Raw genomic sequence first — 12,266 nt, forward strand, 5'->3', positions numbered from 1 at the left:
CTGAATTTTGTGATTTATAGTAGGCGTTTGATCATAGAAATAAAAAACTTTTTCATTTTTTGGAATTTTGGAGTTAGAGTTGTGTTTGGCCATAATTTTTGCAAATAGTATTTTGTTGTTGAAATGTACCTTTTTAACAAGGTTTTGGTCATAAAAAAAGTGAAAAATAAGATTTTGGTTGTTTTTCAAATTCCAAATACTAACTTCAAGGGTGTGTTCGGTATGGAGAATTTTTCACGTTCGTTTGATCAAAATTTGTAACAACATTTTTCTTCAAAAAGTACCTCTAGTTCCTAAAAATGAGAAAAATGGTAACTTCCTAATCAAATGTTTTAGAAAATTTGTATTCCACACCAAAATATGGCAAATTGGCGCAACTTTACAAATCATGTTGTTGGCCCAAAATACCGAAATCCCAACTAAGTCAATGTAGGTTTAGTTATTTTTGGATTTGGTTATTTAATGTAGTAGTATTAATTCCAATCCCCATATAGGTACCAAACCCCGATACACTTTTGTTTCGTGAATGCCGACATGATAAAGAGCGCCTACCCCTATCCCTATCTGAAAATGGAAACAATCAAAAAATCATATTTTTTTTTCAACTTTTTTCTTTTTTTCACCTATTTTCTACACCACCACATCCCTTCCCCCTACCCCGCACCCCACCGCCCCACCCCCTAATTTTTTTATTTTTATTTTTTAAAATTTTGCTTCTTGGTTTTCTACACCACCACATCCCTCCCCCACCTCTCCCCCAAAAATTTTTTTTTTTTGGTTTTCTACACCACAAGATCCCTTTGATGCACCCCTTGTATATCCCCCCTCCCCCCCACCCCAGTTTTTTTTTTTTTTTTTAATATTTTATTCTTTGTTTTCTACACCACCACATCCCTCCCCCCCCAACCCCACCCCACCCCAATTTTTATTTTATTTTATTTTTGAAAAATCTTCTTAAGGTTTTCTACGACCCTACTATCTTCTTCTATTTTTGTTTTTCACCCCACCACCCATTCCAAAAAAATTAATTTTTTTAAAAAGTCTTAAAAAGTTTCTTTTTTGATTCTCTACAATGCACCCCCTTGAATTTTCTACTACATGTTTAATTTTATATTTATAAAAAGAATTATAATAATTGAAAGTTTGTGTGGTTAAAAATTAATTTTTTTTGGGGGCATTATGCGGGGGGTGGGGGGGGGGTGGTGTAAAAATCCAAAAAGATAACTTTAAAACTTCTTTTTTTTTTAAAAATGGGGGGTGGGTGGGGGTTAGAAATTACTAGATTGTGTGATGTAGCATTAAATTTACTGGGAAAAAAAAAAAAAAACTTCAATTTTTTTTTTAGTTGGTAGTTGGGGGGATAATTAAATGAGTGTAGAAAATCCGATAAAAAATTTAAAACTTCAATTTTTTTTTTTTATTTTGCAAGGGGTGGGGGCGGGGAAGCCATTTTATGGGCTTAGGTTTGATGGAATTCATCATGGAGTCATGGGTATTTTTGGGAAAAATGTTTTCTCATAATCAAACGAATGTATAAAAATGTAAGTAGCTACTTCGAAATTCACTTATTTGAACTGCAACGATTCGTGTAAAAATAAGTAAAAATTCACTTATTTTCCAATAACACATTTTCCTCCATACCGAACACACCCCAAGTTGTATGGAATTTTTATGGTCAAACACTAATTTTTGAAAAAAGTGAAAAAAAATTATATCACAAAAAAGTGAATATTTTTTATTCCAAACGGTTCCTTAATGTACTCTCGTTAAAGAATTAACAACGTATATCCAAGTTTTATGTTTTGCAAAAGAAATATACCTTTTTGTTGAGAAATTTCAACCTTAAACTTTTTCTTTTAGCTTGTTTTTTAATTAAGAAAATGCCATGTGGCTTTAAAAAAAACAAGTCTACCTATTTTTTTAACGACACGCGGTAATTTTTTTTTGTGGGTAGGATCTAGTTCGTTTAAAAAAATGGCTAGACTTATTTTTTATTTAAAGCCAAGGAGATTTTTTTTAAAAACGAACGAGACAACCTACAAGAAAAAAAATTGTCTCGTGACTTTAAAAAAATAGATAATTTTGTTTTAAAGCAACGTGATATTTTCTTAATTAAAAGATAAGCTAACTGATTATTTTAAAAAAATTTGATTACAAAAATGGTAATATTTACACTATTTGTGTAACGATTATATTTGCATTATTTATATAGGGGTATATATTAACCACATTTTTAAAGAGAGAAGAGAGAAATACTTGCTGTACGTCGCAAAGTTAAAGGTTGTAATTGCACATTTTCTCAAGACAAGATTTCTCATTCCAAAAAAAAAGATTTTTTTAGAGTTCCAAAAAAAGTGTGACGCAGGTGGCCGCCTCCTGCCCGCCAACCGAAACAGTAACAAGTACACTGACTGCTATCTAAATTAGAAAAAAAAACTGATTTTTTATATTCTTAACTTTTTAATATTTTATCAGTGAAACCCCAAAACTTCAGCCGCCATTACTGTTTCAAGATTGCTTCTTTTTAGTTTACCCTTTTTGTTGATTTGCATTTTTCTTGTGTTTGCAACTGTGAAAAATGGTGGTGGGTGTTCTTGCTTTACAGGGATCTTTCAATGAACATATCGCAGGTATCCTTTTTGTATTTTCTTTCTTTGTGTGTTCTTGTGTAGATGTTTTGTGTTTGTGGGGCTTTTCTTGATGTATACATTCAAAACTCTCCATAACAACTTTGTTTGTTCCGGTATTTTTGGCTGCTATAGTGAAATATTGTTACAGAGAACGTTAAATCTGTTCCACATAAAACATGGCTGTTATAGTAAAGTGTTGTTATATATGGATATTATTATAGAGAACATATAATATAGTAACATAATACGAAAGATTGGTTCCACATAAAACATGGCCTTGATAGTAAAGTGTTGTTATGTTTTCATGCTGTTATCAAAAATATAATATAATATAATATAACATGAAAGATCGGTTCCGGTTTGCATTGCTTGTCCTTGTGCCGAGTTAATATATCTCTACATCCCACATAAAACTTACCCTCCCCCGGACAATATGTAGGATTTCACTGGGTTTGTTGTTGTGGTTGTATAAAAGATCGGTTCCACAAAAATCATGGTTGATAGTAAAGTGTTGTTATATAAGTATGTTGTTATAGAGAACCTATAGTATAACATAACATGAAAGATTGGTTCCACATAAAACATGGCTGTTTTAGTAAACTGTTATACAAGTATGTTGTTAAACATATAGTGTAACATAACATGAAAGATGGGTTCCACATAAAACCTGGCTGTTATAGTAAAGTGTTGTTATATAAGGAATATAACATAACATGAAAGATCATAGAAAACATATATTGTATAATATAACATATCATGAAAGACCGGTTCCACATAAAACGTGGCTGTTATAGTGATGTGCTATTATATAAGGATGCTGTTATAGAGAGGTCTGACTGTAAGTGTTTTCTTTTGATTAGCTTTGAAAAGATTGGGGGTGAAAGGCGTAGAGGTGAGAAAGCCAGAACAGTTGCAGAATGTGAGCTCCCTTATCATCCCTGGTGGTGAGAGTACCACTATGGCCAAGTTGGCCGAGCTTCACAATCTGGTAACTCTCTCTCTATCTCTCATCTTTTTTTTTTTTTTTTTTGCTAACGCATGGCATCATTTGGTAGTAATAGGTGAAAGATAGGTTTATTGAACACTGGTTAAATGGGTGTCATACTTGAGAATTGTAAGTTGGTGTGGTAGTATGAGATTTAGTGAGGCGGAGTGATGTGCTAAGATGATTAGGATCCTTATAGCCAGTTTGGCCAAGCTTTTGATAAGCCAAAAGTGCTTATTTTCTTTAAAAAGTGTTTATTTTAGAGATTTGAGGTGTTTGGCCCAGCTTTTAGGAAAAAAATTAAGTGATTTTGAGTAGTAACAAAAGTAGTTTTTCAGAAGCTAAAAAAATAGCTTTTCACCAAAAGCACTTTTGGAACCTTGGCCAAGCACAAATTGCTACTTTAATAGTGCCAAAATGTTTTTCAAATTGATTAGCCAAACACAAATTGCTTTTCTTCAAAAGTAAAGTGGCAGCAATACGCGGGGTCACCACAAAAGGGTTGCTTTTCTTCAAAAGTACTGACCTCCACGGTCACATGGCGACAACTTTACCAGTTACGAAAAGCAAAAACTTCTAAGAAAATACTTTTTAAAATAAGCAGATTTAAAAGATTGGTCAAACACACTATATATGTGTTAGGTTCGAGCTGGGGAATGAAGAACCTTCTGTATCAATGCTTACTGTATGGTGAAAATTTGATTAGTCGGCTCTGTGGAAGCAAAAATAAAAAGGTAAGATTTTGGGGAAGCTGTATTTGAGGTTGAGGTGTATTTGTGTAGTTGTTTTTGTTAGGGAAGCTGTAGTTCTAGAGAATTCACATAGCATTGCCCCAACTAGTTTGAGATTGAAGAATAGCAGAGGGATTATCTAGAACCATCGACAAACTACGGGATTTGATTTGCAGAGCATTATGAGAAGTATTGAGTGTAAAAGGTTGCGTTTTGCTAATTTTATATTATTTAGTAAAAGGGTTGCATTTTGTGTTTGGACCTGCTCACTTATAGTATGGTCTTGTCTGTTAATTACCAACATTTGTCGCTTCTGTTATTACAGAATAAATTGTGATTTTATTGGACATTTGTTGTTGCATTCTTTGTTAGGGATATCTTGGTATAAGTTTGGATGTATTGATGCATAATTGTACTAATTGGTATCAGTTATTGTGCTCGGTATAATTTTGTCCATATCAGCGTAATCGTGTTTCTAATTGCAGTTCCCAGCTCTGCGTGAGTTTGTTCAAATGGGGAAGCCAGTGTGGGGGACATGTGCAGGCCTCATTTTCTTGGCAAATAAAGCCACTGGTAAGTGTTCAACTCCATATCTTGCTGTACAGTTTAGGGCAACCCTTGCAGAGTTTTTGCTGCTTATCTTCTTAATTTAATCTTATAATGTCAGATTATCGGTTCATATATCTTTTCCGAAAAACTATTTTGCAGTCTTTAGAATCCAATTTGCGTGTCTGTTGATTAAATTGACAAGTGTTTTCTATAAACCATAGGAATTGCATTTTATTAGTAAACAAAGCTTTAGTCAAGGATACTTTTCTCTCCCTTTTAAAGATCCACATCAGCTTTATTCTTTGTTTTAATATCACATGAGAGCCAGCTGATCTGGTTAACTCTACTCGATCAGCAGCCTTTCAGTCAGCACCCCTCTTGCTTTCCACCTTGAGAAACAAATACTGTCATAAATCATAATTTAAGCATCCTATTTCGACTACGAGATGTCATTTGAAAATGAGGAAAAATCTGAACTATATTAAATTTCTATGAAGTTGATAATAGTATATATTTTTCTTAAAAGATGAATTTGAAGTATTTCAAACGGCAACGACTGTCATGTCACTCTCTGGAAATACAGGGAAATATTCTAATATCTCCTTTGGTAGCACGTGAAGATCCATATTGGTTACTATGGGGAAAATATTCTAATATTAGGGGGCATATCTTTGTCACCAGTTCTGATAGACGATCCAGGATTCACCATCTACTTCACCACCAAAAGAAGGATGATAGTAGACTCATTCCTTTGATACATTTCCTAGTTTTCATTTCCACCACTGAAGTTGTAACTACTCACATCCATTCACAAAAACGTTTTTTACCATACTGCAAGCCAACTTTAGTCCGGTTGTCAACATTCTCAAAAAAAAAAAAAAAAAAAAAACTTTAGTCCGGTTGTCAAAATGAGAATAGAAGAGATGATTATTTTCTTGAAGACTGAAGACAAAAGCTACAGAGATAGACAGCAGAGGTGTGAAACCATGGTGATTAAAGGTGGTAAAAGGGGACAAATCACAGCAGAAAGCTGTCTCAAAAGACTAAAAATTTCGTGTGATCTGTGTAGATTCAGCAAAAAATACAGCACATTGGAAGACAATTATCCATATAGTTGAAATTATGGTTTAGTCATGTTGTATGTTACTTTAGGTCCAACATTCATCTAGAAGTCTTTTAGCTTTGCAGGGATGGCAAATTTGTGTACCAGTAGAAAATGTAGAAAACTTTTAGTGTTAGAGAACCTAAATTTTTGGTTCGGTAAGAAAAAAGAAGCTAAATTTCTAAATATCAGATTGAGATGGGTCTAAGTGGACTGGCACGGATGATGAGGATTCATACACCCGATCCAAATTAGCTATAGGTCATGCTGCAGTTGTTGAAGACAAAACTACTGAATACATGCTCATTGGACCCTCCCCGAGGCTGATGAATCACTATAATCTAGTTCACCCATGTATTATGTCACAGATCCTGTGAACTTTGTACTTCGATCCTCATTTTTTCCACATGTAGGGCTTCATTTGGGCAAGTGATATGCTAAAATTACACCTATTAAATGGCGTAAAGCGGACAATGTCAAATATAGTAACCCAACTAGGTTGGGGTCGAATCCCTCAGGGAATATGGTGTGAAAAGGTTGCTAATGTTGTGTATTACTTGACTTTCGGTCTTTGTTCGTATTCCAGTAAGATTGTATTTTCTACTAGCTATCTTGATTGAATTGTAATTAATTGGATAAAAGAAACCAAGGTTGTGTCCCCTTTAGATGAAGTGTAATGCTACGGGTGTTAATATGATATACTTCTAATGGATTGATGTATGAATGCACTTAACATCTAATTGACTTCCTTGTATTTCCCAATAGTTAGAAAGTATTTCTCTTTATGATTTTTCCAAATATAAAAGAGTTGATAATGTGCCAAGTAAATTCCTCTTATTCCTAAGTGAATTTATTGAACGAGGGTTAACGTGTCGAGTTCTTGTTACTTGTCCCTAACAAACCCTACTCACCTTCCCAAGTAAAGAAAAGTTTATGCCTTAAGTTAATGTTTGCAACCATGAACTAACATTGAAGAACGAAGAAAAGTAAACCCTAATAACCCATTATGCATATATCAATAACAAACACCCATCATTGGGTTCACAACCTTAGTATTAAATTTAGCTACTCATAGTATTGAATGCAAAACAGAGTATTGAAGAAGTCATTAATGCTTACAATTGAGTAAAGAAGATGGAAAAGATGAAATCTTGTCGTCAAAAGCTTCAACAGCCAAAGAGTATTCAATGCTAAGGAATTAAAGTCTAAACTTGATGATGAATCATACACAAAACCCTAGGATAAACTATTTATAAGGTCCCAAAAACGCGGAATTAAATCTGACAAAAGTGCCCCTGGCGGAATTAGATACGGCCCGTACAATGAAGTACAGTCCGTATAACCAAGTACGGTCACTAAATCTGATCTTCTAGGTCAACATCTACGTCCCACTTATACGGCCTGTACAATGAAGTACGGTCCGTATATCGCTTTGTACTTGTCTTCCTTCAGTTCTTCATCTCCAAAGTACGAGACCAAATACGGCCCGTATAAATATGACGGTCCATAAAAGTCAACCGTATCCAGCATCTTCCAATTTGAACTGTTTCTTGCTCTTCTGAAATACGATCAGTAGTACGGCCCGTACAACTATGTACGGTCCGTGCTTCTCTCATTTGTGGCCAGTTAATGCAATTTCCTTGTTTTTGCCCTTTGAACCATCAATGACCTGAAACACAACAAACACACATAAAAACAACACAAACTTGCTTAAAAACAAGTAAAACTTATCGTCAACAGGTATCAAATGTGCCATAATTCTGCGGCACATCGGCAAGCTAACTCAATCTGGTTTATACTTGACGGAGTTAAGAGTTTTGTCTTCTAGGGAGTAGTCTAAGATAAGATGACTCTGACCTTTCCTTCTATGGAACCGGATGTGAGCTTATTGCTACTAATCTTACTTAAAGTGAGTCCATAGGAGTGGACACATCAATAGCAGCAGATGTAGAGGAAGAAAAGAAATCCTTGCTTTTTGGACTAAGATGCTGACTTTGTGCACCCAAGGGTGCGAGCAGTCAATGAAGTGGGTTGAGAATCATGAGGTCCTCTGATTTACATTCGAGCGGAGGCAAAAACACTAGGTGATTTCCTCCTATTTGTCTAGGCCTTGGTGGATAGAGTTACCCGGTACTTGTGCTGGTAGAAGGTAGCACATACACTGTGAAATTAGCCGAGGTGCACGCAAGCTAGCCCCAGCTACCACAATTGTCAAAAAAGAAAAAAAAGAAAAAACTAAGATGCTGACTTTGCCTTGAAAAAGGCATGAGAGGAAAGACTTGACCTTCATTTAGTTCTATTCCATCAATAAATATTATTTTAAACCCTTTTGCAATTTTCAAAAATTCAAATTCTTATTATTATTTTAAACCCTTTTGCAATTTTCAAAAATTCAAATTCTTATAGCTATTCAAATCTTAAACCTTGATGTGATGTTCTCTTTAGCAATCTAACTTTTAAACTATTGCTTTAGATTTTTTTTTTAATGGCTTTAGATTTTGTTCCATTACCATACACAAATTAAATTAGCCTTTTAAACTCCGTATACAGTCAACTATATGAGGGAGTGTTCCCTTTGATCTAATTTTCACTAAGAAGGAAAGTATCAGGAAATTATTTACTGTCTTAGAGCCTGTTTGGATGTGTCTATAACTTATGGCTTATAAGCCATGTTAGGAATACTAAGTTATGGCTTTTGGCTTATTTTTATTATTTTGGCTTAAAACCAATTGCTTAAAAGAACTTTTTTATTTTACCCAGATACTACAAAAATGCTTAAAAACCATCTTGGTCTAAAAGCGTAAAATAAGTCAATCCAAACAGGCTCTGAAAACTTTTCTGGGGATGCTACTGCGCATTTGTGGAGTTCAATGAGACCCCGTACTATTTATTTCTGTCATTGCTAGACTTTCTAGTGTAAGTAGTGGAGTTTGTTCCCTGCTTCCTTTGCTCCAGTGGCACCAATCAAGAATTCGATATAGAAAGAAAGATTGATTGGTGGACCATTAAGTCCTCTATCACTTAAAGACAGATAGCGGAAAGGTGAGCAGATATAGCATTAATTTTCATCATCGTCTGGCTAATGGATGAGTAAATTCTATCATTTGTGAGCTTTTATTTTTCATTTCATCATGTCAAACTTTCACATTAAGCTTTTACTTGTAAAGGTAAAGCATTGCCACATCTACTGATCTCAATAACATTAGGCAATTAATCTGAAGGCACCTATGAGTTTCACAATTTTTGAGGAACTGTGGTCTCCTTTTTTTTTGTTTTTTTTTTGGGGTATTAATTTTGTTTCATTGTTCTAATTATTTGTAGAGTAATGTGCACCCTCTCCACTCTTCCCAAATAAAATTAAGCTCTTTTTGTCTGGACTAGTACTCACAAACTCGTATTGATGAACCTTCTTAATATTCTTTACCATATTGCGGCAAAAAATCTTATAGCACATCCTGTGGCTTCTCTTCTCAGGGCAGAAAACTGGAGGACAGGAACTAATTGGGGGCCTTGATTGTACTGTCCATCGAAACTTTTTCGGGAGTCAGGTAAATGAGTGGTTCCTCTTCAAGTTCTCAATAGATAACCAAGAATGGAGGAAATTGATTTGCATAGATAAACAAACACTCTTACCATGTTTATTATTCCCCCCGTCCCAATTTATGTGGCACTGTTAAGATTTCGAGAGTCGAACTTTTTTATTTTGACAGTGCATTTGGGCATGGAATTTTTAATTTTTTTATAAAATTTATATATTTGGAAAACTACGTAAAAAGTACTATAAATCACAAATTGATCATTTAAAATATTTAAAAGAATATGACAAGATCGTGGTCAAAGAAAAACTCGTTTGACTCTCGAAATTTGAAAGGTGCCACATAAATTGGGACAGAGGCGGTAGTTACTAGAAAGAGGAGCGGCCGGCCGCCGGGGGGGGGGGGGGCATGTTTATAACACCCCCTAACCCCCCCCCCCCCCCCCCCCCCCCCCCCCCAAAAAAAAAAAAAATAAAATTAAATGACATATGCGACACAAGTAGTTAATGGTCTATCTATAACTAAGAGCTTTTGCAAGACCCTTATACACAGCCCTGGGATATAGTTGTGGTTGTTATACCTACCAACTAGTTGGAAAAAGTGCTCAAAATTTAACAAATGAGTTGAAGTTGGTTTGTGTTATTAACTACTGTATACTAATGTAGCATTTTAATTGTCAAATTGAACAGATTCAAAGCTTTGAGGCAGAACTTCCTATTCCTCAAATTGTAGCTAAAGAAGGCGGTCCTCCAAGTTTTCGTGCTGTTTTCATCCGCGCGCCGGGAATCCTTGATGTGGGACCAGACGTTGAAGTGCTGGCAGACATTCCCCTCTCAGCCATTGAAACTATTAATTCCAATCCTGCTATTCAGAAGGAAGAGGTTTGCTTTTGTCCTTGATTAATGTGTCTTATAAATAAATAAAAAGTGCAATATGGATGTGAGGATAGGCATTCACTACGTGACCTATGCTTTAGATCACGTAGTTACCTGGCATAATATTTTGGTAAATGGAATCAAATTGAAGATTTGTGTTTGTGTGGTCTTGCTTCATTTACATTTGGTACTTGGATAATTCATAAATGCTACGACAACAACATAGCCAGTGTAGTCCCACAAGTGGGGTCTGGGAAGGGTAGAGTGTACGCAGACCTTACCCCTACCTTGGGAGGTAGGGAGGCTGTTTCCGAAAGACCCTCGGCTCAAGAGAAAGCAGGGCAAAAAGTCAGCCAAGAATTGGTCAAAGTAAAGGAACCATGGCAAAGTACTGTAAATAAGCAGTATGAAAATAAGTAACAGTAAATGCAGCAAACTAATACGATAATCGATGTCTCTAGGTGTCACCATCCTGCTGCAACTAATCATGTAAAAGAAGCAGAATTCTTCATCCAACTTCTATGTTTCACAAGAAGGCTACATATATCTTTTATTGGTGAATCTGCCTTTTTTTTTTTTCCTTTGCTGTTACTATTTGGTCTCACACTTGTATTTGAATACTTAAGATTATGCACTTTCGTACAATTTATAATTACATGGGAAATGTACACATTAACTGTGGATTTCTCAGGCTTAATAATACCTCGCGTTACTCATTAACATGTAAGTCAGGCTTCAAATATCCATGAAAACATTAAAAATATGTTATTCTTTAGTTGCTTTTTTGGGAAAACTTTGTCAACTAAACTTCAAAAGATATTTGTGAGGTGGGCTTCGTTTATCTGCAACTACAAATTATAAAACTTGATGCATGTGTAAAGAATTTTGTTTTCTATTGCGTCTACATGTGTCAAAAGATTACACTTGCCAGTAAGACTTGGTAGCCTGTTTCTGCCACTTGAAAACAATGAATGTGCTAACAAATTACAAGTTAATTTACAAACTCTGATTAAACTGAGTCTAACTCGTCGTAACAGAGGTATCTTGATTACAATAAACTAAGTTCTCTTGAATTAACAATATATGTTTCACCCTTCATCAGTTCTCATATTGCAACTTAATCTTTTACTTTTGCCATTTGTTTAAATATATCAGCTCAGTGTGTTATCTTTTGATGCTTCAGGAGTCTACTGAGTCTGGAAAGAAAGTTATTGTTGCTGTAAAGCAAGGGAATTTACTAGCTACTGCTTTTCATCCTGAATTAACTGCAGATACTCGATGGTATGTGTGTCTTCTGCGACTAACACGAATGGTATCTACTACCCAAATATATCATTTGTCCCCGAAACAAATAATGAATCATAGTAGAAATACAAAATAAAGTTCAGGTTCAAATACCATATCAACCAATATTTATCGAATTTGAAAAAGAAATCGAAAAGAAGACTTGCAAGAGGTTTTTGAACCAGAAGAGTATTTTCATTTTTAATTTTCCGCAATTATATTCAGATGGACATGGTATCTACTACCCAATTATATCGTCATTTGCTTTTGCAGGCACAGTTATTTCTTGAAGATGGTGCCTGAAAATGAAGTAGGAACCTCTGCTATTGTTTCCACACCCGCCACATATCAAAGATCTGTAGAGCGACCAATTATTGATTTTCCCATATACCAATAACAGAAAAAAAAAAAACGCTCAAGAAAGAAATGAAGATCATATAAGGTCAAATGACTGCTTGTTGCTATTTCTTGCTCATTGTTGCTTTATTACTAAACCTACATTCTAAATGCTGGACAGGAATTATTGATGCTATTCATTGTTGCACATAATAGTAAAGGATTTTCTTCCTGTGTG

The 12,266-nt window shown here is 34.9% G+C and overlaps 1 protein-coding gene across 1 annotated transcript; it reads left to right on the forward strand.

Annotated features, from left to right (window-relative positions):
* Positions 1-2,470: 2,470 nt before the first annotated feature.
* Positions 2,471-12,266, forward strand: LOC132065333 (probable pyridoxal 5'-phosphate synthase subunit PDX2). Its single transcript, XM_059458669.1, has 7 exons — positions 2,471-2,630; positions 3,491-3,618; positions 4,832-4,919; positions 9,472-9,545; positions 10,223-10,414; positions 11,592-11,689; positions 11,966-12,266. The coding sequence occupies exons 1-7, from the start codon at positions 2,579-2,581 to the stop codon at positions 12,087-12,089; spliced, it is 756 nt and encodes a 251-aa protein (XP_059314652.1). The 5' UTR covers positions 2,471-2,578; the 3' UTR covers positions 12,090-12,266.

The sequence above is a fragment of the Lycium ferocissimum genome, chromosome 7 (genome assembly GCF_029784015.1).
Source record: "Lycium ferocissimum isolate CSIRO_LF1 chromosome 7, AGI_CSIRO_Lferr_CH_V1, whole genome shotgun sequence".
NCBI classification, from domain to species: Eukaryota; Viridiplantae; Streptophyta; class Magnoliopsida; order Solanales; family Solanaceae; genus Lycium; species Lycium ferocissimum.

What these genes read in the sequence shown, in the direction of transcription:
- LOC132065333 (XM_059458669.1), top strand. Translation starts at nt 2,579, where the DNA reads ATGGTGGTGGGTGTTCTTGCTTTACAGGGATCTTTCAATGAACATATC. An exon ending in CTGCTATTCAGAAGGAAGAG is followed by an intron (nt 10,415 to 11,591) that starts GTTTGCTTTTGT and finishes TTGATGCTTCAG; the next exon opens with GAGTCTACTGAGTCTGGAAA. An exon ending in TTAACTGCAGATACTCGATG is followed by an intron (nt 11,690 to 11,965) that starts GTATGTGTGTCT and finishes TTGCTTTTGCAG; the next exon opens with GCACAGTTATTTCTTGAAGA.